At 43.8% G+C, this 26,907-nt stretch overlaps 1 protein-coding gene across 1 annotated transcript in view; it reads right to left on the reverse strand.

Moving 5' to 3' along the window:
- Positions 1–26,907, reverse strand: part of STKLD1 (serine/threonine kinase like domain containing 1) — a 193,346-nt gene that overhangs the window by 64,055 nt on the left and 102,384 nt on the right. The window contains exons 17-19 of the mRNA XM_069241796.1: positions 23,068–23,196; positions 7,264–7,404; positions 5,661–5,740 (exon numbers count right to left, since the gene is read on the reverse strand). Of these exons, the coding sequence (XP_069097897.1) occupies positions 5,661–5,740; positions 7,264–7,404; positions 23,068–23,196 (350 nt within the window). The remainder of the gene's footprint in view (positions 1–5,660; positions 5,741–7,263; positions 7,405–23,067; positions 23,197–26,907) is intronic.

The raw sequence follows: 26,907 nt of genomic DNA on the forward strand, positions 1-26,907 counted from the left end.
CTCAGTCCCATGGAGGCGTATCTTCTTCCTTTCTTGTAAGGTGTGACGCAAAAAGTTCCTGCAGTGATGACATGAGTCAGGAACATGAGATGCTGGAAGGATAGATGATGCAGACTTCATGAGCATCCGCTTTGGCCTTCTTCCTCCTACAGGCTGGGCACTTGTCAAAGAAGACACTTTGACAGAACACCTTACTTTTCTGTCAGGATAAACAGAAGAAAGCAGGGAGAGATGAAAATCGTCAAGTAAAATTGTTGCCACCAAATTCTACTGCAAAATGTCGATAAGAAGGAGCCTAAAAAGGCTGAGCTCAGTGCTCTAGGATCCTTTCAGCAGGAGTTAGAAAAAAGAACTGAAGCAACTGCCACCTGCTGAGCATGATGGAGTACTGGTGGTCTGTTCTTAAAGGCAGTCTTTATTTTTAACTCATATAATGACAGCCTATTGGGCTACACTGTCCTGCTTTACTTAATCTCTGTACTCTATCAAAAAGGGGTGTGTGAAAGGCATTTATGGTGTTTTACCAAAACATTATGACATTATAGACATATATAATGCTACTGGCCTCTTCTTGAAGAATTGTGCCTTTGTAGCTTACTCCTATAGGCTGCATAATATGTTTCACTCTTAAGTGACTCTGCAGGCCTTCCTGAAGAAAGGCGAATATTACACTTATGAAGAAGTGAGAAAATGTTCTGAGGTCCCGGCACATGGGTGGGATTATGCAGTGCTTATGACTATCAATGGAGGTCCCCTATGCAAGAACCTAAAATGAGAACGTTATCTAATAAGTCCACACTGTCTTCCGCAACCAGGCTCACATTTCAAGTGTAGAAAACCACAGAAATTCAGCAATTGTATTTAGTTACCTCAAGTAACTATAACTTGTGCCCTCGCCATGCACAGTTTTTTCCTAATTTTTTTTCTGCAAATATTACATTGATATTATCAAGGATGTTATCAAAGATGTCATGGGTGCAATCATTTGTGGGGTAAGTAGCCGTGCATGGTGAGTGCACGAGTTATAGTTACAGTTACAGTTACTTGAGGTAGCCCTAACTATAACTGCTGAATTTCTATGGTTTTGTACGCTTGAAATGTGAGCCTCACTATAATGTCCCTCTAACCTTTGTCTTTTTCAGTGAATTTCTAGGGTTTTTTAATATATAGTAATTTTCATTACTATACGGTAATCCAACCATCGCTGCGCCCGGCCACCTGGCCTCCACCCAGGCTCTGAGATCAACCCCCTACAAGCACCCAAACCTCTACTGTGCATGGCTTTCACCTGTGCACAAGGGAGGTTGCCCGCAAGATCTAGCCAGAGGCCAACTCCCCCTGACTCAGCCCCATGCTGTACACGGGTCTTTGACCATGTGTGGCGTGAGTTGGCTGCTGTGTCTCTGGGTGTGAGAATTGATATGAGAGGGTGTATCTAGGGTGAGAGTGGCTGTCAGATTGTATAGGTGTGAGAGTGCTTACATCAGCGTTTTAATGGGTGAGTCAGTGTATGCGTGGGTCTGTGAGTGGGTGCATGAGTGTCTGAGTGAGTGTGAGTGGGTGCGTAAGTGTCTGAGTGAAAGAAATTGATGGAAAGGGAGAAATAAAGTAAGAGGGAAAGAGATAGAGTTTTTTTAGGCTTTAATGTCTCATACAGTTAGAATGAGATACTTGTGTTCAATTTAAAATAAAAAATGAAATTAGTCCAGATGGACTCGAGCCCCCAGAGCTCAGTCTGAAGGTCTGCAGTCTTCACACTGAGCTACAGGGATTTTCTTTTTCTTTTTCTTTTTAGCCCTTTATTGGGCTTTCTGAGACCGCTCAAGGGCTCCCCTGCAGCCCCTCCATATTTTTTTTTAATGTATTTTGTATTTATAATAAAACGCCCTTGACGGGCTACCTGACACTGCAGGGGAAGCCTCAAGGTTTCCCCTGCAGTGCTATTGCTTCAGCAATCACAAACCTGCTTTGACAGCAGCTCCATGCTTGCTGAAGCATTTCATCTCTGTGCTCTGCACGCATGCAGGGGACAGAGATGCAGGCTCTGCTGTTTGACAGCGGGACCTGTTTTAAAGGTCCCACTGTCAAACAGCAGTGTTTGCTGGGGAGAACCCTGGGACATAGCAGGAGCCGAACCTGGGGTATAGGTCCCCTGGGCCATCAGACGCTGCAAAAGGAGGGCCACGGGGCTCCCCTCCAATGTGCAGACAGCCCTGGGGGTAGAGGGGGTAGTCCCTGGGGCCCAGGGAACTCTCTCAATTGTTTTCTGCTTGCCCTGGGGTGTGGTGGTCACCGGTGCACGGAGAGGCCACAGACCCACACCACACTTTTGTATATAGATGCCCTGGGGGGGAGGGGTGGTCCCCAGGGTGTGGGGGTCCACAGGGCACCCCGCATATCATTTGTTAAACGCCCCAGGGAAGTGGATGTCCCCGGGCAGCGGGAGAGGGCTGGGCGGCTCCTTCTGCATATCATAACAGCTCTTCGGAGAAGGTGGTCCCCATGGCTGCGGGGGGGCTAACCTCACACTGTGCATGGCAAAGGTCTGTGCACAGCGTGGGGTTGGCATTAATTATGGTAATAAAACATTACTTTATGTTGCAGAGCCCTAGAAATTCACTGAAAAAAACAAAGGTTAAAGTGACATTGTAATTAGGTAGGGTAATAATAATATCTTACTTTCCATTTTAAAAAAAGTAGAAATTTACTGAAAAAACGAAAGGATGTTATGTTTAGGTGAATATATCAGTTAAAACACAAAGGGCCTGATTCTAACTTTGGAGGACGGTGTTGAACCGTCCCAAAAGTGGCGGATATACCACCTACCGTATTACGAGTCCATTATATCCTATGGAACTCGTAATACGGTAGGTGGTATATCCGCCACTTTTGGGACGGTTTAACACCGTCCTCCAAAGTTAGAATCAGGCCCAAAGTTTTAAACTAACATAACCGGTGTAGTTCACCTATTATAGTTAACTCAAGTAACTGTAACTCAGGCTCTAAGGTAATTATAACTTGCTCTCTCGTCAAGCACTGTTAATTACTTCACATATTACATCACTCATGACATGATCTATGTCTTCACTGATAACAACACTGCAACATTCGAAGTTACATCTTTGATGACAACACTGCATGGCTGAGGTGCGAGTTATTGTTAGCATAGGACACGAGGTACAGATGCTTTAGATAACTGGTGAATTTCAGTGCTTTCATTTGTTTAAAACTGTATATTTTAACTGACATTTTCACCTAACTATAACACCCCTTTAACCTTTGTTTTTTTCAGAATATATATTTTCAGTGAGTACATACTCACTGAAAAAACAAAGGTTAAAGACCTGTTAGAGTTCGAACCTGGAATAATAAAGTGTTTAGAAACCAAAAAAACACTGAAATTCACTAGTTATACTTCACTGACCTAACTGTAAGTTGCGTCTCCACCATACATTGCTTATGACCTCACATATTACATTATTCAGAACGTTAAATTACATCATTGATGACATCACTGACAACATCGCAAACGACATCACTGATCAAAAACAGCTTCTACCACCATTTTGTCATGTTTGTAGAGAAATATCTTATAATTAGGGCTTCTGGTTTTATGGTATTTATTTTTTTAACATTTCCGTCTGTATTTATCCATATTTTTGGGGGTCATTTTATTGGTACTTATCCGTATTTATTTTATGTTTTGGACGATAAATGTAGTCTTCACATTTATTGAATTGATAAACATGCACTCATACTTTGATGCCTGTTGCGTTTAAGCACCCAAATATAACAAAATACTACACCGACGGGTACGTTTTAGCACTATATACAAATTTATGTTAGCATATACCTGTATTTAAGGAAATCTCATCCTTTTTTGAATCCCCATGGTGTCTATCTGCTTAGTAGTTGGTCTGGAATTCATAAAGGACAACAAGGAGACTCACTCAGAAGAAGCACAATTTTCTGTATTTTTCCGCTTTTAAAAATAAATACAGACAGGAAATAGATTATTTTCTGTCTGTATGTATCTGCAAAAATCAGTGAAAACGGAAAACTGGAAGCCTTACTTATAATCCAGACCTTTTGAGTTGGTACCTGGCACTCTTGGCCAAGAGTTTAACATGCAATTGTAGGTGTCTCATGGAGTCTAATGTGAAGCTGAGGAATTTTGCAGTTGTGACAATGTCAGTGTCAGCCTCCAGAAAATGTTGCTTAATTCCCTTATAGGAGGGTATTTTACCATTGTTCTGGGGGTGGGAGGGGTTTGGGGAGGGGGAGAAAAAATTATGTATCAAGTGTATTGAGATTTAGCTTCCTCTGAACCACAATTTTTCTGAATTTTAACAGACTAGTGGAAGGAGCAGAACCACTTTTGCCGCAGTAGATCCTCACATTCTAAAAGTTGTGAAAGACAAAGCTGAGAGCTGCAGTAACATTAATGCTGTGAGAGGTTTAAATGGTAACTTGATTGTGTTCAATGTTGCTTTTTGGCAAGTGCCTTTTTTAATTGGAAATGAGTTTTGATACTGTACACATTCATTTTCTGGTAAATGACACCTAGTACTCACATTTAGCCTCTTCCTAAGGGTACTGATTCTCTGCTAGATGTGGTACCTAAATGGCGTTTGGTAACTGGGACTGAACCTCATGATCCCCAATTTCATAGGCACGTACTTAACAACTGGCCCTCATCCATTAATGTTCTGCTTTTGACCATCAGTGCAGCACACTTCTACTCATTATACAATCATGTTGGTTGATCACAGCTTCATTTAACCAGTCGTTGAACGGTACGCCTTCCGGGAGCCTGCCTATTGGTAGTTCAGACAACAAACTACCCAATCCTAATGTCCCAGCAATGGTCTAAGGTAGCAAACAAGAAGGCTTCATCAACAGATAAGGTTGTTCTAGGTGAAAAAGTGATTTCAGAAATTTGTTCTAGCTGGAAGATTCCCCCCACTGGAGGCTTTTTCTAGGCTAAAAAAAAGCAGAAATTAAAATTATCAATGCCTTGGAACTCAATTCCAACCTCCTTAACTTCAGATTATGAAAATGTATAAGTTTATCTTTTAGGGCTGTTCATCTTCAAGACGAAAATCTGTGTTTTAGTTGAGCATTGACTGTGCACGTCTCTCAAACTGTTCTTTCTCGCCTGATAGAATTTGTAAGCTTTATGTTGTTATTTTGCATTTCATGCCCATTATTATTATATACAAGATCTCTGTTGTTTTTAAAACAAATATTAGATCTGGTGGTCGACACCCTGTGAGAGCAGGTTGCAATTACTTATCCCCCGACATTCCTGTAGACTGCACACCCAGTACATTATGTGAGTGTAGTGCATCCCATTGGGATGATGAGGGAATCTTTGCCAGTGAAGTTGGTTGTCACTGGTAGTGCAGATACCAGGCATGTTGGGGTAAATGAAAACAAATATACAATGCCTGCCCCCCTTCGGTAATTACAGCCTGGAGGGAGGGCACATGAGTAATAGCCTCAGTAATTATGTAATGTAGGCTCAGGAACTTACACAATTGCCTCTGGCTTTTTATGGGTACTTATCAGGTCATACCTGTTATTACAAACACATGCCATGAAGACTCCAGGAAACCAACAAAACACAACCAGTGCAATGCAAAATAACTAAAGCATACCTCAGTTGAAGCAAACTTGATTTTAATTTCCTTCAGCATCTGTGCCACGTCCCGCGACCGCAGTTCTGGCAGGGCATCGTCTACAAGGAGAGACAAGAGATTGTTGCCTTATATTGTTTCGCTGTGATGTTTGGGTTTTTCCTCAAATATTTCTTGATTCTTTATAGAAGCCTAAATTACTTTTTAGTCATTGAAAATATGCTCTTTCTTACTCCTGTGGTGTCATTTAAATGTATGCATTAGTAGTACAAAATCCGCAAGCTCAAAGTGCACCCATGAAAACACAGAGGCCTATCATGAGCTGCACGCAAATAGCACTAACTCCTGTGTTTGCACCAGCGAGTACCAGGATATCCTGCCTGAAGGTAATCTCCCATACAACATTACCTAAGGGTAATAGTGTACTCAAAATGGGGGCAAATGCTCTATTAATAATCTTCACTGGTGCACAGAAATAAGGCTTTTGCATTGGCTAATCACACTTGGATACCATTACTATTTTAACTTTTGGCAGATTTACTTACCTGAACTATTTTGCTCTATCTTATTTGTATATTTGTGAGATTCTTCACGAAACAGTAAGCGAGTACCCTGGGGACAGTTTAAACTCTGGCTGTGTTAGCGCAGTACTGTGACCCTCTATGCTCTGGCAGGGTTACATCACCATGAGGAACATCCAGGTTTTGGCAGTGTCAGCACACTTTGACAACCTTCTAGGCCCTGGCAATGTTAGCACACTTTCAGAGGCTTCTACGTTTTAGCTTGGTTAGTTCAGCTCCCTAACTTGCTGCACACCAGTAATGTATGTTAGAAAAGCTGAACGTTTTTCCGGCTCTTGTATGGTCAACAAAGCTCTGGCCCTCAAACTGCAGTTCAAGAACCTTCATGAGTGTAGTTGACATTTCTTACCCTTTGGGCCTTGTGAGCTGTAGAGGGTCTTCACATCTGTCAGCACTCCAGAAGTCACTGAAGAATCCAGAGGATTTTCTGCTCTCTGGCCGCCATAAAATACCTTTCTGATCCTTTATTCTAGGATCTAGCAGGCCCACCGAGATTCCCTGATCTTCTAGGCTGTAGAAGTCACAGCGCATAGGATTTTCTGGATTTGAGCTAAGATACCGAAATTCCAGACTTTGTGGGCTTTAACAGTTGGTTTAGGGTCCTAGCATTGTTGAGGCTCTAGCAATAATACTATGGGTTTTAAGTTGTCCAGGTTCTGGGATTCCTATGGCAGACCAAACATCCGCGAACACCAGCATGCATTCTGTGGTCTTTAGTCCTTCTACTGTCTGGCATGCATGTCAGAGGTCCCCAGGCACGTATTTATCATTTATCTGAGACTTTTATAATGTGCTATGTTTCTCCAGTTTTAGACATTCAGAGATCTAAGACTGTTATCATAAGTATGTAAACATGTATTATATAACGCATCAAGTTACATCAGTCTCAAAGTCTTGCCACAGTTTTCCCATGAAAGAGCAATGGTTTGAGTCCAAAGAAGTGCTTCGAAGGATGCAGTATTTATTATCACATACTACTATCTTCAAAATAAGAGCACAGATACCACACTTTATGAGGCAAAAATCAAGAATAATTAATGTACCATATTGGACCAGCTCCGAGAACAGCAAAGTGATGTTCTCCAGCACCTCCGGATCCTCAGAATGGATCTGATAGCAGTCTTTGATAAGGCCAGTGCCACTGAAGTCTGCTGTGGGTACCAGGAAGGTGAATGCTGCCAGCTCTAGAAGAAAAAGAAGGAACATTACTTAATTCCAATCCAAGCTTTCCATCATAGGTGTCGACCTTGAATTTGAAATCATTTGAAATATATTTGAAAATGGCAATGGTCTCTGATGCGTTACAAGAAAAAATCCTATTTATGTATTTATTTACTGCATTGTGTATTAGACGCACACATCTAAAATCAATTTAACTTTGATTTTTACACAGTCAATTAAACAGTCAAAATAAACAATATTGCTGCCTCTGAAACTCTTTTTATCTGTTCTTCTTGAAAAGGAAACATGAAAGAAGGTAAATGATATGCAACCTAGCTTCACAAAGTGTCAAGATGTCCTGTCTTCAAGAGTTAGCCAGGGTGATCTTCTAGCCTAAAGGCTATTGCTTTGGCAGATTAAACACAATAAAGATTTAAACTAGAAATATGTATTAAGAACTTATAAACTGCTCCTTGTCCTTTCTGTCATGCTGATGAATGAGGATATGGATTTTTTTCTTCTCTATCATGGGATCTACACTGACATTCATCAACACAGCTCAGAAAACAAACAAAAAAGAGGTTGAAAAAAGAGCAGATATTTAAACATGATCTACAGTGATCTCAACAGTGTCCATAGCGAAGCTTAGCCCATTTGGGTGTCTGTTCAGGAGTTGGGTCATAGGCCATAGTGTCTTGAAAACATACAGTGATCTCCAAGTTGGTGCTTCACAAATTCTAGAACAAGGAGATTCTAATAGAGGTAGTGGTAACCACTTGTCTCCTCTGATAAATGAACCCTAGATTTTCCATAGAGTAATGTGCTTTTTGGGAAAAAGCTACCATACAATTTCTTAGTTTTTGTAAGAGGCTATTGTGCAAAATACAAACAAGTGAGAGATAGACTGCTTGATCCTCACTACCCCTATGTAAGTCAATACCCCTGAATGAACAGACCTTCCTGCTGACGTTAGGTCACTCATCTCTCACACACTTCTTCCTGCTCCCTCTCACTTATCAGACTCCAGAAGAGCCAGTGGAGTGGTGAGCACTGTAGGTGGGAGCTGGCACCATACAGCAAGGGGAGAGAAAACCCTTCTGGAGTAAGGCATGTTGACTCTACATACGGGCTGCCATGATGGACCTGGGGCTAGAAGGAAAGGAAACGTGGTCCCAGCACCATGGGCAGTGCACACAGTGTGGAAAGCACCACCCTCCCTCCTTTGTTTCAGGAACTGACATTTACCTCTCCCTACGCCATACTCACACAGGTGATAGAAATAGGAAAGGGCAGATTGGACAGAGACAGCACCAGCTAAGTTCCCCAAAAAAAGGCTGATAAATATGGCAGAAGTGCTTTCATGACCTCTCCATGCCATTAGTTAATACTGACATACCTGCAGCAGTTTGATATTTAACGTTTGTCTTTCTTTTACTTTGGCGCTCTCTGCTCAGTTTCAGGACTTGTGCTACTCCACCAGTTCCTTACTGACTCGTTAAGGGCTTTGTCCTCCTGTTACTGTTGCTTATGTATTCTCTTTGGACACAAAGGTACTATTACACCTACTTCCTGCTACTCAATGTCTCAGTCCAGCTATATATTTCTTCTGAAGGTATCACTTGGGGTGCCATGCTGCACAGATGGTGCCTTTGTGGCATCTCTATATGCTTTTACATACGGTTCCCCTAAAGGTGTCATCTTGCTAGTTTTCTACTATGAGGGGTTGAATTGCCACAAATGAAAGTGCAGCAAAAGCTCATTCAGAGTGATTAGTATTTTCCCAAAGAGAAGCCTTGATACCTCCAAGCTTGTGAGGGTAGTAGATTACAATTGTGTTTTATGTCTGAACTAACAGGTGTCTCCTTCAGTGATATTAGAATGCTTTGGACCACGCTGGATGTATCTGAAACTGGCAAAAGTGGGCTGCCTATCCTAACAGAAAAGTATCCATTACTATTAACTGAGACAGAAGTGATTGTTTGGACTGGAACCCCTTTCTTTCATCATGTTGTTGTTCTTTGCCACGTTCAATGACCACAAAGCTTCCTCCAATAGGTTCAATGACACTGACTCCACTGGTTCTCTAAGCCCTGTGTGCTGAGGTCTCAAAAGAAGCCTCACATTCGGAGGAATTACGATGCAGGAAGCCATTTGTCTAAGGAGACATAAAATCAGACGAACTCCTGGTTCCACCTTTAAATGAAGAAATCAACTGTTCATCTGAAAGGAAATCCTCCATCATCTTGACATAAGAACTGTCTTTCAGAAGCCAACTGTTTAGAAAAAGGTACATCACTAATATGCACTTGGAATCTTCATAGGTCCTCAAACTGAAGGGTTTGCTACAAACCTCAGAAATAGGTGTCTATACAATTGAGATGTGGAAATACCTGTCTTGACACAATTCAATCGACTTGTTAAAACTGTGTAAAAATCTAGTAATCTTGATTTTTTCTTTTTTCACCCATTTGATTGTATTTTGTAACCCCAACTCTTCTTTCCTTGGCCTTTCTAGTGCACCAGAGATCGATTGTGTAGGTGTCATACTTCTGGTGGACACTTGCTCGCCTCTGCTGTGGTAAAAGACAAACTTAATGCACCAGGTTGTCTAAATGGAATTTTATGGACTTTGTTGGTTGGTGGTTCAGAAGTTGTGCTTCGAACTTCAGAGTGTTGCCAAGCCTTTACTTTAATGGTCTTCCATAATCGTACAGCACTCTATAGTACTGTGATGAGTGAGTCTAGAACGGCCACTGAATGTGCTGATGATTGTAGTCCCTTTCTGACAGCCTAAAAAGAAGTCTCAACAACTTCTTCCGCACCCGCATGGCTTGTAGGTCATCAACTGGTCACACCTCAGGAGCTACCCACCTGCCTTCACACCACTGCCCCCCTTAGCCACATCTCGGCTTCCCCCATCTTCATAACCACCAGCCAACTCCCACCACAGACACTACCTATCTGCTCCCTGATGCTAACCTACCCATCACTACCCCCTTACTGTCGTATCCTGGTCCTCACTGCAAACAATACGCACCCCATTCCTCTGCTCACATGTCATTCAGTCACCAAATGCCCCTGCCATATCATTCATGCCATATTGTCATAAGCGTGGGATCTGAAAAGGGTGCTGCATTTGAAGGGAAAATTCAAGATTTCTTTTGTGTATTTAAGTTAGAAGTTTTTAATTGCAACTATGATGACAAGTGCATTAAAGTGCAAGAACCACGAGGTACAAATCTCTATATAGCGTCTCATATGTATCTATCATACCTCCTGATAGTGTGGTGGACAAAATGTCTTGTTGATGAGAGCTTCAATGTTGATCTTCACAGCAATCAGGCAGGGCTTTGCTATCATAAGCTTTAAACATTATGCCTCTCAAATTCTTTATAGTTGCAAAAGATGATGAGAAAATCCCCCCTCTTCCACACCACTGTGTGTATCGTAGGGCTCTCCTTTCTGGGTAGAACTGAAGAGGCTGTAATTGGTGGGCACTGGTTTGCATCACAGACACAAAGAAATCACCTCCAGCAATTTGTCTTTCTGAGACAGAGAATACCTGACTTTGTGCTGGCCAGGGTAGCAACAGATTCCAACATTGGTTCTACGAACCTTGGGACCAAAGGCTTCAGAGGCCTAGCAGAAGCCTAAGAGACATCAAACAAACACTTAGGGCCTGATTTAAGAAAAGTGGTGCTGCATCCAATGCAGCACCACTTTCTTGCGCCCTCAGCATCCCCCCAACGCCACCATGTGTGTGCCATATTTAAGATACGGTGCATCATGGCAGTAGATGAGGAACTAACGGCTGAATTCTTGACACTAGTTTAGCGCTCTGCAGGATTATCATAAAAAAATGTTGACGCTAATCCTGCAACGCACATTGAGGCCCATTATAAATAATGGTGTGCCTCCTTTTAACACCTGCTCCGTGCAGGCTTTACAAGTACCACAAAAAAGAGTGCAAAGAAATCTTTTAGATTTCTTTGCGCCATTTTTTCGGCACCCCTACCAGGATAACGCCCCCCTTGCATACATTATGCCTGGTGCAGGCATAATGTGGTGCAGAGGGTTACAAAGTGGTGCAATGCATGCATTATGCCACTTTGTAAATCTGGTGCAGAAATTTTGGGCTCGTTGGGCCACATTAGCATAAAAAGAATTATGCTAATGGCGCAAGGAGGCACTAGGCCCTCTTAAATCTGGGCCTTGAATTCATCATGCCTCCCCTATTTAATAGGTCCTAAAAAGAGGGGATGTCAAATTGACAAGATTCTGGATGGGGACCGTATCAGAGAACATCATTCCTATGCTGATTCAAGGGTTGCGTCCATTCTAGAAGAGTGATTTACTGTAGATGTTCGCAAAGGTATCATTTCTCTTAGAGGACGCTAGATGTGTAGTTATCATCCAAGATTGATCATCTAGGTTCCTCACTTGGAGGAGAAGCATTCTGAAAAATTAAAGGCATAGATCAAAGTGACTTTCTTCCAACAACACTTGCATATCCCGCAACAGCATGTGACAGCTTGACATTGTTGTGCTTGATGGAGAACATCTCAAAGTCAAGTGACTTGGTGTTGAAGGCATCAACAGCTTCGACAATATACTTCTTGAAGTCCATCTCGAATGGCGGAAAATAGTCTCCATCTCCGTTTGCCATTTGCTCATCTAGGATTCTTTGATCAGCCTAAGATCCAGCAGCAGACTCTAAGGAGCCTATTCTGGGCTATTCAGAATCATTCTTTGGCTTTTAATGTCCTGGGCATTTTTGGGGACCTTTTGCATCGTGATGCCAAAATAAGAGATTAAAGGGAGAAATACATATTCTGTGATTTCTTTTTCCCATGTGAAAGACACTTCACAGACAGTGAAGGAATTGAGATAATCTGAAAAGAAAGTCCTAGAAGAAATAAATGCATACACTGCATGAAAGAGCAACTGCAGTTTTTACCTATATTTGTTTAAGTCACAAGGAGCTATAGGTGAAGCTGCATTTATTTGCTCAGCCATGCTTTTTGCTAGGATGTTTGCTTTGATGCTCCAACACTTTAGCCTCCTTTGTCCAAAACTGATGAAGTTGGTGGGAACTGCAACTTTCTTTTTAACTGAAAGTCACCATAAACACAGAAGACTGTACTAGTAGATTACCTTTATTACAAAGACCATGCCTTGAGCATTTTGCATAGAACACATCTGAATGTTGTATAGTATAGGGAGCCCTGGATACATCCACTGAAGATCGGTCCATACTGAGCAAAGGTCACACCGGAACTGAAATGGTTACATCTTGAAAATATTCAAAAGAAACAGTGTACAATGGTGAAGCAAATCAAATGTCTCTATAGCTTTTGACTCTACATAATAGAAACATTGAGGGCCATATTTACAAGCCCCCGTGCCTCCTTGCGCTGCCCTTGCGTAATGTTTTGCTTTTTTTGTGCAACAGAGCCAATGCGCCACTTTCTTGTAAATATGGCCCTTAGTTGAATGCAGAAGTCCCTGACAGTATTCTTACAAAAGGAATCTGTGTTTGGATTGTGGTCTGACAAATAATCCATAACAAAAACAAAGCAGGATCAACAACAGGATTTGATACAGGAATCTTGTCCTTTTTACAGACTGCAATATCATTAAGAAATTGCTCAGACAAGATAGCTGTATTATATTATGGTATTGTGGCTATTTGGCACTTTCTGTACATCTTGTGAAGCCTAAAGTGATGTTCTGGGTGGTTTCGTTGCATTCTTAACATAATGCTTTATTCTCCTGTTGAGGTTGTGAAGCACTCAAACTTTCATTTGGGTCTTTCTGACTGTATAGTCAAAATTGTGTTTTGATGATTTTTCCTATAAGGGATGTGCTGATTGTGGTTTGTGAGTTTACAGTGGAATAAGTGCCACTGAGCATAAGCTTAAGTGCCACTGAGCAAAAGCTTAAGTGCCACAGTAAAGTGTGAGAGTAGACACAACTGTGCATGCACATGCTTACCTTATTTACAGTCGGCAGTGTCACAGGTAGAAACAACCGTTGATGTGCCTCAGGAATGTTAGAGAAACAGAAGAACAACCCATGGGAGACATTGTTAAACCATGAAGAGTATAACATGAAGCTCAAACAGGGTTTAGACTCTGCTTTATGTTCAGAAGAGGTCAAGTTTGGAGAGAATGGAGGACAGGAACATAGAAGCTAGGCTAGTATTCACTTTCAGGTTGCTGAGGAGACTTCTGGAGCCTTAAAGGTAAGTGAAAACATATGTGACCCCCCACAGTTTGTTACTGTTAATCTTCTCGGTTCCCCACCCTTACTTGTTTACCAAACTCATTTATATCTATTCTTGTTTTCTATTCACCATTTTGTGCCTTAAGTTCTTTTCCTCACTTACATCTGTGCCCATATATAGATGCGTGCTGCTGCTCTCCATCTCAGCAGCACCTTTGTGGCATTAGTAGCAGTTCCTGCAACAACCTCTGAAACAAACCAGCTGGCGCAACATGCTGCCTTGCGCTATTCTGGCAGTCCAGGATCCCCTCTTCGGCCGTTTGACTCCAGGCCTGTGTTACGACTGGGGCTAATCACATGTCCTCACCGAGCGAGAGATACCTGAACAATGTTTCTGAGATGATCCTAGGTTGCTGTTGCCACCATTCCAAACCAGTGCCTCCAGTTTCTTTTCCATTCTCCCATTTTTCCGCTATGTCCTAACCAACATTTTTTTCAGCATCTTGGTTGGAATGAGTGGAGGAGTGGTATTGTCAGCTGTATTCCTTTTGGGGAATTACATTATTATCTTTATATCCTGGCATAAACCATCAGGCCTATCAATGTGAAGTCTATTGAGGAACAACAGGTGAGAAACTCATAGGAGGCACCGTTAAACCACCACAGAATATTAAATGGAGTCTACCAAGGAATAACAGATGCGCAACCCACTGGAGGCAGAGTCAAACCCCCACAGAGCATTGTGTAGAGTCTATTCAGGAGGGGGAGATGACCAATCGCCTCGTCCTTAACCTTGCAGTGGGTTAGTAAGAAGGCTGATCAGACCCCAGTATATAACAAAGAGCCCACTCAGGGGATGCTCCCTGTCCAACTCTGGAACCTCAATAGAGCAACCAGAAATACTATACATGTCAAGACAATATGATGGTGGATCAGCGATGTTAAATCATTAGGGCAAATGCTCTTGTTAGAAGAGTTGCAGTGATGGAATGTATATGGGGCATAGGAATTTGGTTTAGGAAAGAGAGAACTTGAGGTTCTGGTCCTAGGCTCTTTGCAGGACCTACTAAGACCAAACAATGAAGAAGCCACTCGAAGACACTCTTAGCCTCTCTGCTGTTTACCTGGACAGCCCAGCTGTATGCTCGAGGGAGGACAGGTTAAGTGGCAGCATAACAGGGAGGATGGGTGGGAGTGACCATGCTGAAATGGTGCCAGAGAGGAAGGAAACCTGAGAGGAAAGGGAGGAGCAGAGGGAGGGGTAATGGGCATTGGGCGAAAGTAGAGCAGCCTTGATTGGTCAGGCACGGTCTTCACAGTGCATTGAAAAGATGAGAACATTTCAATTTCCAATACTAACCCCAGCCCTTCCCATTACAGTCAATTGAGAACCCGAATAAACACCAGACTCTAAAGAGACTTTTTAGTGAGTGGGAAAAGAGGAAAGTATTTAGCGAGAAGAAACACTAGATTAGTGTCTGACCGCCGACCTCTGCAGCACACGATGGTGGAAGGCGTATGACAACGAACCTTGGTCTGCAGTGGACTTGCTGGGAACCCCCAAAGCTTTATGAAATAAGGTACTGTCAATTTGAAAATATTTGCATAAAACAATAATGAATTATGAGGGATTGTCACTAGAGCTTCCTTCCTAGTATGCATAAGCGGAGCGACCAGGACTAGCCACCAGATAACCAGGATTTCATTTAGGACCGGAATAGGGAGATTAGGCTCCTGTAGAAGATACACTGGGTTCCAAAATGAGTCAGATTGTCTGCAGGTAACCATGAGAGTAGAATGATGGAAAGCAATGCTCAGCATCTGAGAAAGAAAGGTAAAGCTAAGCTGCCCTGAATGGATGCCTGGAAAAACAAACGGTGCAAACTAGTCGATCAGAGTAGAGAACCCCTTAACTGCTTTTGCCAAGCAAAGTACAACTCTTTGACTGCTATTCAAAATGCTACCACTTCTTTCTGGCCCAGACATTCAGAGCCCCCTTTACGACTTTGGCAGGTGGCAGAGGCCACCCGCCAAACTCTTTGGGTCGGAAGACCGCCACTCTGGGCTTCCGCCCACTGGCCCAATTATGAGTTTCCCGCTGGGCCACTGGGTGGAAACAGCATTTCCGCCCACTGGCCTAGCAGGAAACTACCCACAACTTTGCTGCTGGCTCGATTACAAGCCAGTGGCAATGTTGTGGTGTGTCAGGTGCGACAGCACCCATCACACTTTTCACTGCCTGTAATTCAGGCAGTGAAAAGTGTGACAGGGCTGTCCATGGGGGCCCCTGCCAAGTGCATAGGCAGTGCAGGGGCCCCCATGGGGCCCTGTCTCCACCAGCCTCTGCAAGGTTGTGAAACCGCCATGCAAAAGCTGCCAGACACATCGTAATCAAGCAGCGTTGCCCTGGCGGATTAAGACTGCTGGTACCGCCAGGCTGTAGTCCGGCCAAAAAGTGGTGGTGCCAACAGTATGACTGTGGCACTTTCGCCACAGTCATAATGTGGCTGTAAGACCGCCACGACTCGTAATCAGGGTCTCCATGTGCTCCTGCTTTTTCCACCTTGTCCTGAATGTGATGTGCTCTATTTTCCTAAGGCCCTGCTCTTCTTCGCCTCCCCAGCCACCAGTGGCACAGCTGCCACAGTGAGGTAGTATTGTGGAGTTTGGGAAACTTAGGTGTGTTCTCCTGATACCACTCGTGGAATACAAACTCAGGGGTTCCTCACAAGAAAGAACTGTAGAAATATACAGCGCATGCCTATGACAATCTAAATAGAGCTTATATAAGCTTTAAACTTTACAAGCACCAAAACATTACCAATGAAATCTGTCCGGCATTACCCTTTTCTGTCTTGTTACTTTTCATCACAAGCATTAAATAAAATATTGCCACTCCAAGGCAATACACTAATGCTTGTTACAAGCATGTGAAACATTTCCTACAGGCAAGCACTGACAAAAAATAACCTCTGGAAGTAGATGTCATCTCTTCTTGATGGAGAGAACATCAGAAAGTGCAGAAGGGGCTTTTCCTCAGTGTCCTCTTCTTCTATGCAACCCTCCAGGACAATGTGAATGACCACTCTGATAGCTTTAAACAGACCCACCGAGTAAGCAGGCTGCCTGGTTTCCTCCTTTGATGAAGGCATTCATAGAGTAGTAACCATCCTCATAACCAGAGGTGGTACAAAAGGTAACAAAGGTGCTGTATAGGCATGATTTAATGTATACACCTGCATGCTTGTCAAAATATACAAGAAGCGTTGCTAGTTTGAGGAAAAGTGAACAAGAGTCATGGTCGGTGTAGGAAGTTGGCTCTGTATATACTATTTCAAAGTAAGAAATAGTGTGCACAGAGTCCAAGGTTTCCCCCTTAGAGGTAAGATAGTGGCAAAAGTAGATCATTCTAATGCTCTATTTTGTGGTAGTGTGGTCGAGCAGTAGGCTTATCAGAGGGTAGTGTTAAGCATTTGCTGTACACACACAGGCAATAAATGAGGAACACACACTCAAAGACTTACTCCAGGCCAATAGGTTTTTATATTGAAAAATATCTTTTCTTAGTTTATTTTAAGAGCCACAGGTTCAAGATTTACAGTTAATACTTTAAATGTAAGGTACTTCACTTAGATACTTTAGGAACTTTGAATGAAAACAATATCATGTACAGTCTTGGTAAAATGGCAATAAGCTATTTTCAAAGTGGACACAGTGCACAAATCAACAGTTCCTGGGGGAGGTAAGGAAAGGTTAGATTAGGAAGTAAGTAAAACACTTACTAGTCTCAGTCCTGGGGCATAGGCAGCCCACCGTTGGGGGTTCAAGGCAACCCCAAAGTTACCACACCAGCAGCTCAGGGCCGGTCAGATGTAGAAGTCAAAGAGGTGCCCAAAACACATAGGCGCTTATGGAGAACAGGGGTGCTCCGGTTCCAGTCTGCCAGCAGGTAAGTACCTGCGTTCTCAGGGGCAGACCAGGGGGGTTTTGTAGAGCACTGGGGGGGACACAAGTAGGCACACAAAACACACCCTCAGTGGCACAGGGGTGGCTGGGTGCAGTGTACAAAGCAGACGTCGGGTTTTGTATAGGTTTCAATGGAGGGACCCGGGGGTCACTCTAGCGGTGCAGGCAGGCACAGGGGGGCTTCTCGGGACAGCCACCACCTGGGCAGGGCAGAGGGTCACCTGGGTGTCTCTCCTGCATTGAAGTTCGGTTCCTTCAGGTCCTGGGGGCTGCGGGTGCAGCGTTGGTTCCAGGCGTCGGGTCCCTTGTTACAGGCAGCCGCGGTCAGGGGGAGCCTCTGGATTCTCTCTGCAGGCGTCGCTGTGGGGCTTCAGGGGGGGTCGTCTCTGGTTACTCACGGGCTCGCAGTCACCGGGGAGTCCTCCCTGAGGTGTTGGTTTTCTGCAGGTCGAGCCGGGGGCGTCTGGTGCAGAGTGTGAAGTCTCATGCTTCCGGCGGGAAACGTGAAGTCCTTGGAAGTTGCTTCTTTGTTGCAAAGAAGTAGCTGGTTTTGAACGGGGCCGCTTTTCCTGGGAGTTTCTTGGTCCTGTATTCCAGGGCAGTCCTCTGAGGCTTCAGAGGTCGCTGGTCCCTGTCGGATGCGTCGCTGGAGCAGGTTTTCAAAGTTGGAGACAGGCCGGTAGGGCTGGGGCCAAAACAGTTGTCGTCTTCCTCCTTCTCTGCAGGCTTGTAGGTCAGCAGTCCTTCTTTCTTCAGGTTGCGGGAATCTGATTTCCTGGGATCTGGGAAGCCCCTAAATACTGAATTTAGGGGTGTGTTTAGGTCTGGGAGGGCAGTAGCCAATGGCTACTGTCCTTGAGGGTGGCTACACCCTCTTTGTGCCTCCTCCCTGTGGGGAGGGGGGCACATCCCTAATCCTATTGGGGGAATCCTCCACTCTCAAGATGGAGGATTTCTCAAGGCAGGGGTCACCTCAGCTCAGGACACCTTAGGGGCTGTCCTGACTGGTGGGTGACTCCTCCTTGTTTTTCTCATTATCTCCTCCAGCCTTGCCGCCAAAAATGGGGGCAGTGGCCGGAGGGGCAGGCATCTCCACTAGCTTGGATGCCCTGGGGCGCTGTAACAAAAGGGGTGAGGCCTTTGAGGCTCACCACCAGGTGTTAGAGTTCCTGCAGGGGGAGGTGAGAAGCACCTCCACCAAGTACAGGCTTTGTTCCTGGTCACAGAGTGACAAAGGCACTCTCCCCATGTGGCCAGCAACATGTCTGGTGTGTGGCAGGCTGGCAGGAACTGGTCAGCCTACACTAGAAGTCGGGGAAGTATTCAGGGGGCATCTCTAAGATGCCCTCTGGGTGTATGTTACAATAAATTGCACACTGGCATCAGTGTGCATTTATTGTGCTGAGAAGTTTGATACCAAACTTCCCAGTTTTCATTGTAGCCATTATGGAACTGTGGAGTTCGTGTTTGACAAACTCTCAGACCATATACTTTTATGGCTACCCTGCACTTACAATGTCTAAGGTTTTGCTTAGACACTGTAGGGGCATAGTGCTCATGCACATATGCCCTCACCTTAGGGCTGTAAGGCCTGCTAGAGGGGTGACTTACCTATGCCACAGGCAGTGTGAGGTTGGCATGGCACTCTGAAGGGAGTGCCATGTCGACTTAGTCAATTTCTCCCCACCAGCACACAAGCTGTGAAGCAGTGTGCATGTGCTGAGTGAGGGGTCCCTAGGGTGGCATAAGACATGCTGCAGCCCTTAGAGAACTTCCCTGGCATCAGGGCCCTTGGTACCAGTGGTACCAGTTACAAGGGACTTACCTGAGTGCCAGGGTTGTGCCAATTGTGGAGACAAAGGTACAGTTTAGGGAAAGAACACTGGTGCTGGGGCCTGGTTATCAGGATCCCAGCACACTTTCAAATCATAACTTAGCATCAGCAAAGACAAAAAGTTAGGGGGTAACCATGCCAAGGAGGCATTTCCTTACAGTCGGAATGTTGGGAACACCCCAAGTCATTGCAAGAGAACTGAAGAAAATTAGATTGGAGTGCACTCACAGGAGCACCAAAATTATTCTATTGGTACATCAAATAACTTCAGTCCAGTATTTATAGCCTCTGAAAATAATGTACCAAAGGCAATAGACAGGTGTAGCATCAGGACTAATGTTCACATCACCAGTAGCAAAATTAGTACAGATGTGTGCTTCTTTTACAGATGTGCACTTCTTTTTCTGCTGCCTACCTTTCTTTTTATGTCTAACCATCTGAAGAGTGTTGTAAGCAAATTGAGTACAACAGATTATTAGTGATGACGGTCTAGTCCTAGGTGGGGAACATCTGGAACAACGACTCCGGAACAATATCTACATTGCTAACGCAAGCAGAACCACGTTTGCGTGAACAACTCCCTTTTTCTGTGCCTTAACCACGCATGTGCTGAACAACGCACATGCGTGGTTAAGGCACCGAAAAAAGGAGAGTGCATCGGGAGAGGACGTGGTCAGCTAAGTGGGGCTGAGGAAGGGATGTGGGGTAGTTTTTAGGGGTGGGGGTGGATTAAGGGCTGGGGTTTTTTTTGGGGGGCAGGCGTATCAGAGTAGTTCTGGTTTTTAAGGGTGGGGGAACAGGGCAGTTCTGTTTTTAGGGGCTGGGTGGGGGGGATCAGGGTAATTCTGTTTTCAGGGGCGGGGTGGGGGGTTGGGGTAGTTTTGTTTTGGGGTGGCGGGGTCAGGATACATTTGTTTTTGGGGGTGGGGTGGAGGATCGGGTTAGTTTGTTTTTTTGGGGGGTGGGATGGGGGTAGTTTGTTTTTTGGGGGTGGGAGGTCGTTGGTTTTTGGGGATGGGGGTCAGGGTAGTTTGGTTTTTGGGGGTGGTGGATCGGGGTAGTTTGTTTTTTGGGGGTGGGGGATCGGAGTAGTTTGGTTTTTGGGGGTGGGAGGTCGTTGGTTTTTGGGGATGGGGTCATTTGGTTATTGGGGGGGATCGGGGTAGTTTGGCTTTTGGGGGTGGGGGATTGGGGTACTTTGTTTTAGGGGTGGGGGTTGGGGGGGTTGTTGGTTTTTGGGGGTGGCGGTTTGGAGTAATTTTGTTTTTACGGGCAGGGTAGTTTTATTTTTGGGGGTGGGCTCGGTTGTTTTTAGGGCGGGTGGGGGTTGGGGTAGGTTTTAGGGCTCAGGATGGGTGGGGGTTATTGGGGTAATTTTTAGGGGCATGTCGGGTACTTTTATTTTTGGTGCAGGTGGGGGGTCAGGTAGTTTTATTTTGTGGGTGGGGGTGGGTGGATCGGGGTAGTTTTGTTTTTAGGGACGGAGTAATTTTATTTTTGGGGTGGGGTTAGTTTTTTATCGGGGTAGTTTTTAGGGGCGGGTGGGGGTATTGGGGTAGTTTTATTTTTAGGGCTGGTTGGGGGGGTCGGGTAGTTTTATTTTTAAGGCAGGTGGGGTAGTCGGAGTAGTTGTGTTTATAGGGCGGGTGGAAGGGCTGGCATGCGAATACCATGCATGCCGCTCCACACCTGCCTTTACTACGTATGCCTTTACAGCGAAAAATCATTGTAAAGGCATACGTGGTAAAGGCATTTGTGGAAACAACGCGGTCGTTGTTTCCAACTGCGTTGTTCAGGCATGCATGGTTGGCGCATGCGTTATTTCATCATACATTTGGCCAAAGGCCTATCAACTGCTTTGTGGGATGTGGCTCTGGAAGCCTGATCAAGCCCAGGATGCTTGAAGCCTTTTAAATGGACTTCAAGGCAGTAGGACCCCTTTGTAGTACCATCTGAACTGAGGCTTGGTTGAAAAGACATCTTGAACTGCAAGATCCCAAGTCTTATAACTTTGGTTGTTCACAGAGGTATGCATAAGGGTACATGCCCAAATATTCCCTTCAACGAGAAGTTTCTGGAATGGGGCTAGTACGAATTCTGTATTACCTAGGTGTGGCAGCTTCCATTTTGCTACAGATTCTGATTCTCCGTCTGTACTGAGGGGCTTGAAGACTCTAATTCCTCTGTGACCTCCGATGAATTTTTGAGCAGAAGATGCAGGACTGCACAACATGCCAGTTCCCGAGATATGAAACAGACTTTGTGCCGATCAGCCCACCAGAAGTGCTTACCACATCTAATGCACCACTTGAGGCCAATGTTGAAAAGGCATGCATGGGCGAGAGAAAGTTCCTCATCTCTTATCAAATTACACTTTCAAAAAACATGAAAAGCTCACTGCTTCCAGAAAGGGGAGATGCTACAAGAAAAGAAATAATGCACCACCCAAAACAGGAAAGCGTTAAAGACGTGGAGAGCTCTTTCTTCTCTGTTAGGCACAGCATAGGTGTTCCAGGACTAGCGGTTAGACTCAGACAGACCATGCACTCGCACATGAAAGATGCAAAGGTTCTGCCTCCACCGACAGCTACAAGATGCAGCCAGTGGCAGGCAATTTGCAACAAGTTAGGAAGGAGGTAGAATAGTAGGACTAAGAACTGTAGATATTTTATCTTATTGTCTGCTGGATGGTTCGTGATTTTAAGAGACACAGCATCTAACCGACCAAACTAAAGTTAAAAAATAAATGATGCTAGACAAATCATGTTTCGAGAAAGAAAACACATCTAGTTAGGCATGCCTGTATAAACTGATATCTGGAAACTAGGCAAGGCACATGGCTGTTGATTATAGCTCCTGGAATGCTTGACTAAGCCATGCTTGTAAGGTCTACAGAAGATAAGGGGCCAGATGTATCATTATTCACAATACCGATTACCTAATTGCGATTTTTAGCGAATCGCAATTAAGTAATCGTTATTGGAATGTATGAAACTCGAGGAGTTTCATACTGTGATTCGCTAGGGCTCGCAAATGGACCTACCTCATCAATATTCATGAGGTAGGTCGCAATTTGCGAGCCATTGCGAATGGCTACAATCACAGGGATGGTGGCCTGCTGGGCTCAGCAGACCACCATGTCTGTGATCGCTTTTCAATAAAGCAATCTTTTTATTTATTTTTTTAAATGCAGCCCGGTTTCCTTTAAAGGAAAACCGGATGCATTTAAAAATGAAAAGTTTTCTTTTCATTTTTAAGAGTAGGCAGTGGCCCGTGGGACCACTGCCTGCTCTTAAAAAAGTTTTTGCATGCATTCACGAAGGGGAAGGGGTTTGCGAATGGGTTACCACCTACTTGAAGTAGGTGGTAACTGCGAGTGTTTTGCGACCGCATTCACGGTCACAAAACAATCATACATACCTCTGCGATTCGTTATTAGGAAGAGACGCCCTTGACACGCCCCCTTCCTAATACCGAATCAGTATGTAGTCGCAAATCCAATTAGCGATTCGGTAACAAGTTACCGAATTGCAAATTGGACTTGTAACATACCAAAACGCATTTTTACGATCGCAAAAATGTTTGATACATCTGGCCTGCGTTTACTATACAAACCAGTTTTTATAAAAGGCACAATCAAGAAACATTTTATTCCTATTACCTGAGGTCCTGAACAGGCTTGCAAGGGCCAGGCATGCATTTTTCACCAGGATTGGCCTTTCTGGGTGCTTCTTGAGAGCTTGCAAAAGGACAAGAGTGACTTCCTCGTGCTGATCTCCAGCAAAGCATTCTGAAACCCAAGGCAAGAAGGCAACGCTTGTTAAAATGCAGTATGTGTACATCAGACTAACATAAGCTTGGCTAGCTGAACAATGGTGGTATGTAAGATTGAATATCACATTTGGACCCACATCTCAAAGGGTCTGCTTTATAGGAATAATTTTTGTTCACAGTACAACTGATTATTTCTCCATCAACTATATGTGAATCTCTTATGATGGGCCTGGACACAGTGACAAAGTCCGAGATTTAAAGGGTCTGTCTGTTCGTGTATGTTCACAAACAATTATCCCTTAGTTCTGCTAGCCAGGAATTCACAGAGATTCCTGACAGACATAAGCTCGTTTACCTCTGCGGTGGGATCCACAAGGAGTGTAGAGTTCTCTGCCATCATAAATCACACTCAAGTGTCGGAAAGTGGGAAGTCCAATGCATGGTTAGCCTTGTACGTTTTTGAACCCCCACAAACATGGACATTTATGGGTATTCACAAACTCCTTACCTTCCTCTTCCCAACTTGGATAGGATCAGATGTTTTCTTCGGCCAAAGGCTGGGATTTACATTATTTTCCAGGGTAAAAAGGAATATTGATCACCCCCTATGTTTGTTAGAGGCGTAGGGAAAGGAATGGTTTCCCCCACAAAGTGAAGAGTTTTCCTGCACGAGGGGAATAAGATCCCACTTGGAATGTCACATGACCTTCCCAGGTCTATGCTTGGAAACTGGCACATCATGCAGCTTTTCAGGCATCCAGGTAATATTCTGAATTCCATAAATTCGGGAAAGTATGTGCAGGGAATGTGAAGGACATCACTCATAGTTTTCCTAATTTCTTTGTGAATTGGGCCTAACTTTTTTAAGATGATTCACAAGAAAAGCACATTTTGTTAGTAATGGAATCCAACAATAGTTGGGGCTCTGGAAGCAGCATCTCTGAGGATTGGCAGGTGCAAAGGGTTTTAGGGAATGTCTTTCATGAACCTGAATCAGTCTCTTGTGATACTCAAAGTCTCTAAAACACATTTTGATCATGTGCAAACATGCACCGGGCCATGTTTCTGAGTTACCAGATGTCCTTATTGCGGAGGCAGTGCTTAAAAAACATTAGGACTCGTTCACAAATTATATTTTGTGGTATGTAAAGTAGTACTATATAATGCTAACAAAGCCTATATGGGGTCGACATGGGTCAGTGGGAGCAACAAACTTTCTTTTGGACATTGCAGTCCCTGAGTAGGAGTCCCTCCTGCTAACCAATTAGATTATTGACATATTGATACACTGGAAGCCGCTGCAGTGCGATGCTAGACCAGTGTAAGGCCTTGGCATCACAGGTGGCGTGTTTGTGTGATATGTGTATATCTATCTATATATAGAGAGAGAGAGGGAGAGAGATAGATAGATAGATAGATAGATAGATAGATAGATAGATAGATAGATAGATAGATAGATAGATAGACAGATAGATAGATATAAACATTACTGTGTATCAGAGGGTGTTGCAGTAGTCCACCTTTTGTTTCAGGGAGTAGGGACAGGTACGTTTACACATTTGAGTAACTTTACACTTGTAAATATTGAACAGCCAAATGTGGTAAAGTTACTAAAAAAGTGTAAACGTAAACCTACACAGGAAACGTACTCGCAAGTACCTTTATAAATAGCCTCGATGGTAATTAGACTTTCACATCATGATAGGAAGCGGACTAAAAATCCCTGAATGGATTAGACTATTAAAGGGAATTCCAGGACTCGGGCACTGTGATGCCAGTGATATGAACTAATCTATTAACCCCACAAATGCTGTCCGAGACTCAATAAAAAGCACCTAAATGTGGTTTTATTTCCTTGCCATTAGTATCACAGGGCTTTATTAAGAGCTCTGATAACATTTTATCCACAGCCAATATGGATGCATTAAGCTCCTCCCCAATACAATAAATAAAAACAGGTGATGGTAATTATTTGGTTTTAAGTACTGAAACACGGGTTTAGATCCGGGGAACTCTTGTATCCAATCATCAGTTCGAAGGCTCCTCACCTATCCCTCCTCTTGTGATTAAAACAGACCAGCCCATCTGAGGTCTGTGGAGGACTGGCTTTGGTTTTCACCTTACCTTAGACAGTGGATATCAGCTACTCTATTACTGGTGTTAAGGAACCACCTATATCAACAAGAAGGCGCCTAAATCGCATTAATACTGTAACTATCCTCAGGCGCTGGTCATCAAAGAGGTGGTATGGTAGGGGAGGGTTAGGAAAGGGTTGCTCACAGCAATGATTCTCAAATCCCAGTCATCAAACTTGGAGCCACATCTATCCCAGAAAATCACAGCCATCTGTGGTCGACAAAGACTGAATCGTAGAAAACTTTAGTTTGTGCATGACTATAAATCTGGGTGCCCTCAGACCTCTGCAATGTTGAGGTGGCCTTGGGTTGTCCACCGTAACAATCTGATTGGCTGAGAGCACAGAGAACTCTTGACTCAGGGAGAAAAGTATTTACAATAAAGAGAGTATTTCCAATAAAGAGAAATAAGAGATTGTAGTCTGTTGAATGGTAATTTTGCTGGGTATAAAAAGAATTACTTACCTGTTACTTACGTTTTTCAGTATTGGTATCGTTCATTGATTCAAATGCATGAATCATCTCCTTCGTGGAGCTGGGAGTCCCACGGTAGACACGGTGAGAAATAAAATGTTAAACATATACAGCATATTTTTAACATGGCCACAACAGTAGCCTATTCATTCAAAAGACCCAAAACTCAGAGTGAAGTTTGGCATTTACCTCTTCTCACTGAGGCCACCATAGTTCAGATTTTGTAGGACTATGTATATGTATAGAAATGTGCCTGAGTTGGAGAGGACGGTGGATCACATGTGAATCTATGAAAGATACTAGTAATGGAAAACTTCAGTAACTGGTAAGTAACTTTTTTCGTATCCACCATTAGATCTTTCATAGATGCACATGCTTGAATCAGAATCGAAAGCAGTCAGTACAAAACAGTTATTAGTCAATGGTAGGAGGGCAATGAAGGCTAGACACCCTTGCCTTTCTGTTATAAATGACACAGGACTGCTTGTCTTGCTGCCATATATCTTTGTGATGCTGAATCTAGGCATTAGCGTTGCAGAAATGTCTATTCTTCCATGTTGCTGCTCTTCATAAGTCACGTATGGATACATCAGCAAAGAGGGTGGTGGACGTAGATGCACTTCTTGTTGAATGAGCTTGAACTGTCTCTATCAATGGCTGGGCTTCTTTTTTATGACGACAAAACACTATCACAGAAGACACCCAGTGACCTATACTGTGTTCCGTGGTTGACTGTATGCTAGTAGTAATTGGTCAGACTTCTTTATCTATTCAGTTTTATCAATGTGAACATCTTTTAATATCCAGAGAATGAAGCACTCTCTCTGCTGTTTGGTTGGCCTTTAAAACCACTGGCTCATTTAGTTGAAAGTTTGATGGACCTTTTGTTATGGAGTGCAGATTAGTCCTTAAGATAACTTTGTCTTCTCTAAACTGGAAGAATGTTTCTTTAACAGTCAACGCTTGAATTTCACTGACCTACCTAGCTGACATGTGCGCTAAAATGAGGGTTACCTTCCATGAATGTACATTAGCTCTTCCCTATGTACTCACTCGAGGGGCTTTTTCATCAGATGAGATAAAGCAGTATTTAGCCACCTCGATGAAGGATAGTGTCT

This window comes from Pleurodeles waltl, chromosome 6 (assembly GCF_031143425.1).
Source record: "Pleurodeles waltl isolate 20211129_DDA chromosome 6, aPleWal1.hap1.20221129, whole genome shotgun sequence".
NCBI classification, from domain to species: domain Eukaryota; kingdom Metazoa; phylum Chordata; class Amphibia; order Caudata; family Salamandridae; genus Pleurodeles; species Pleurodeles waltl.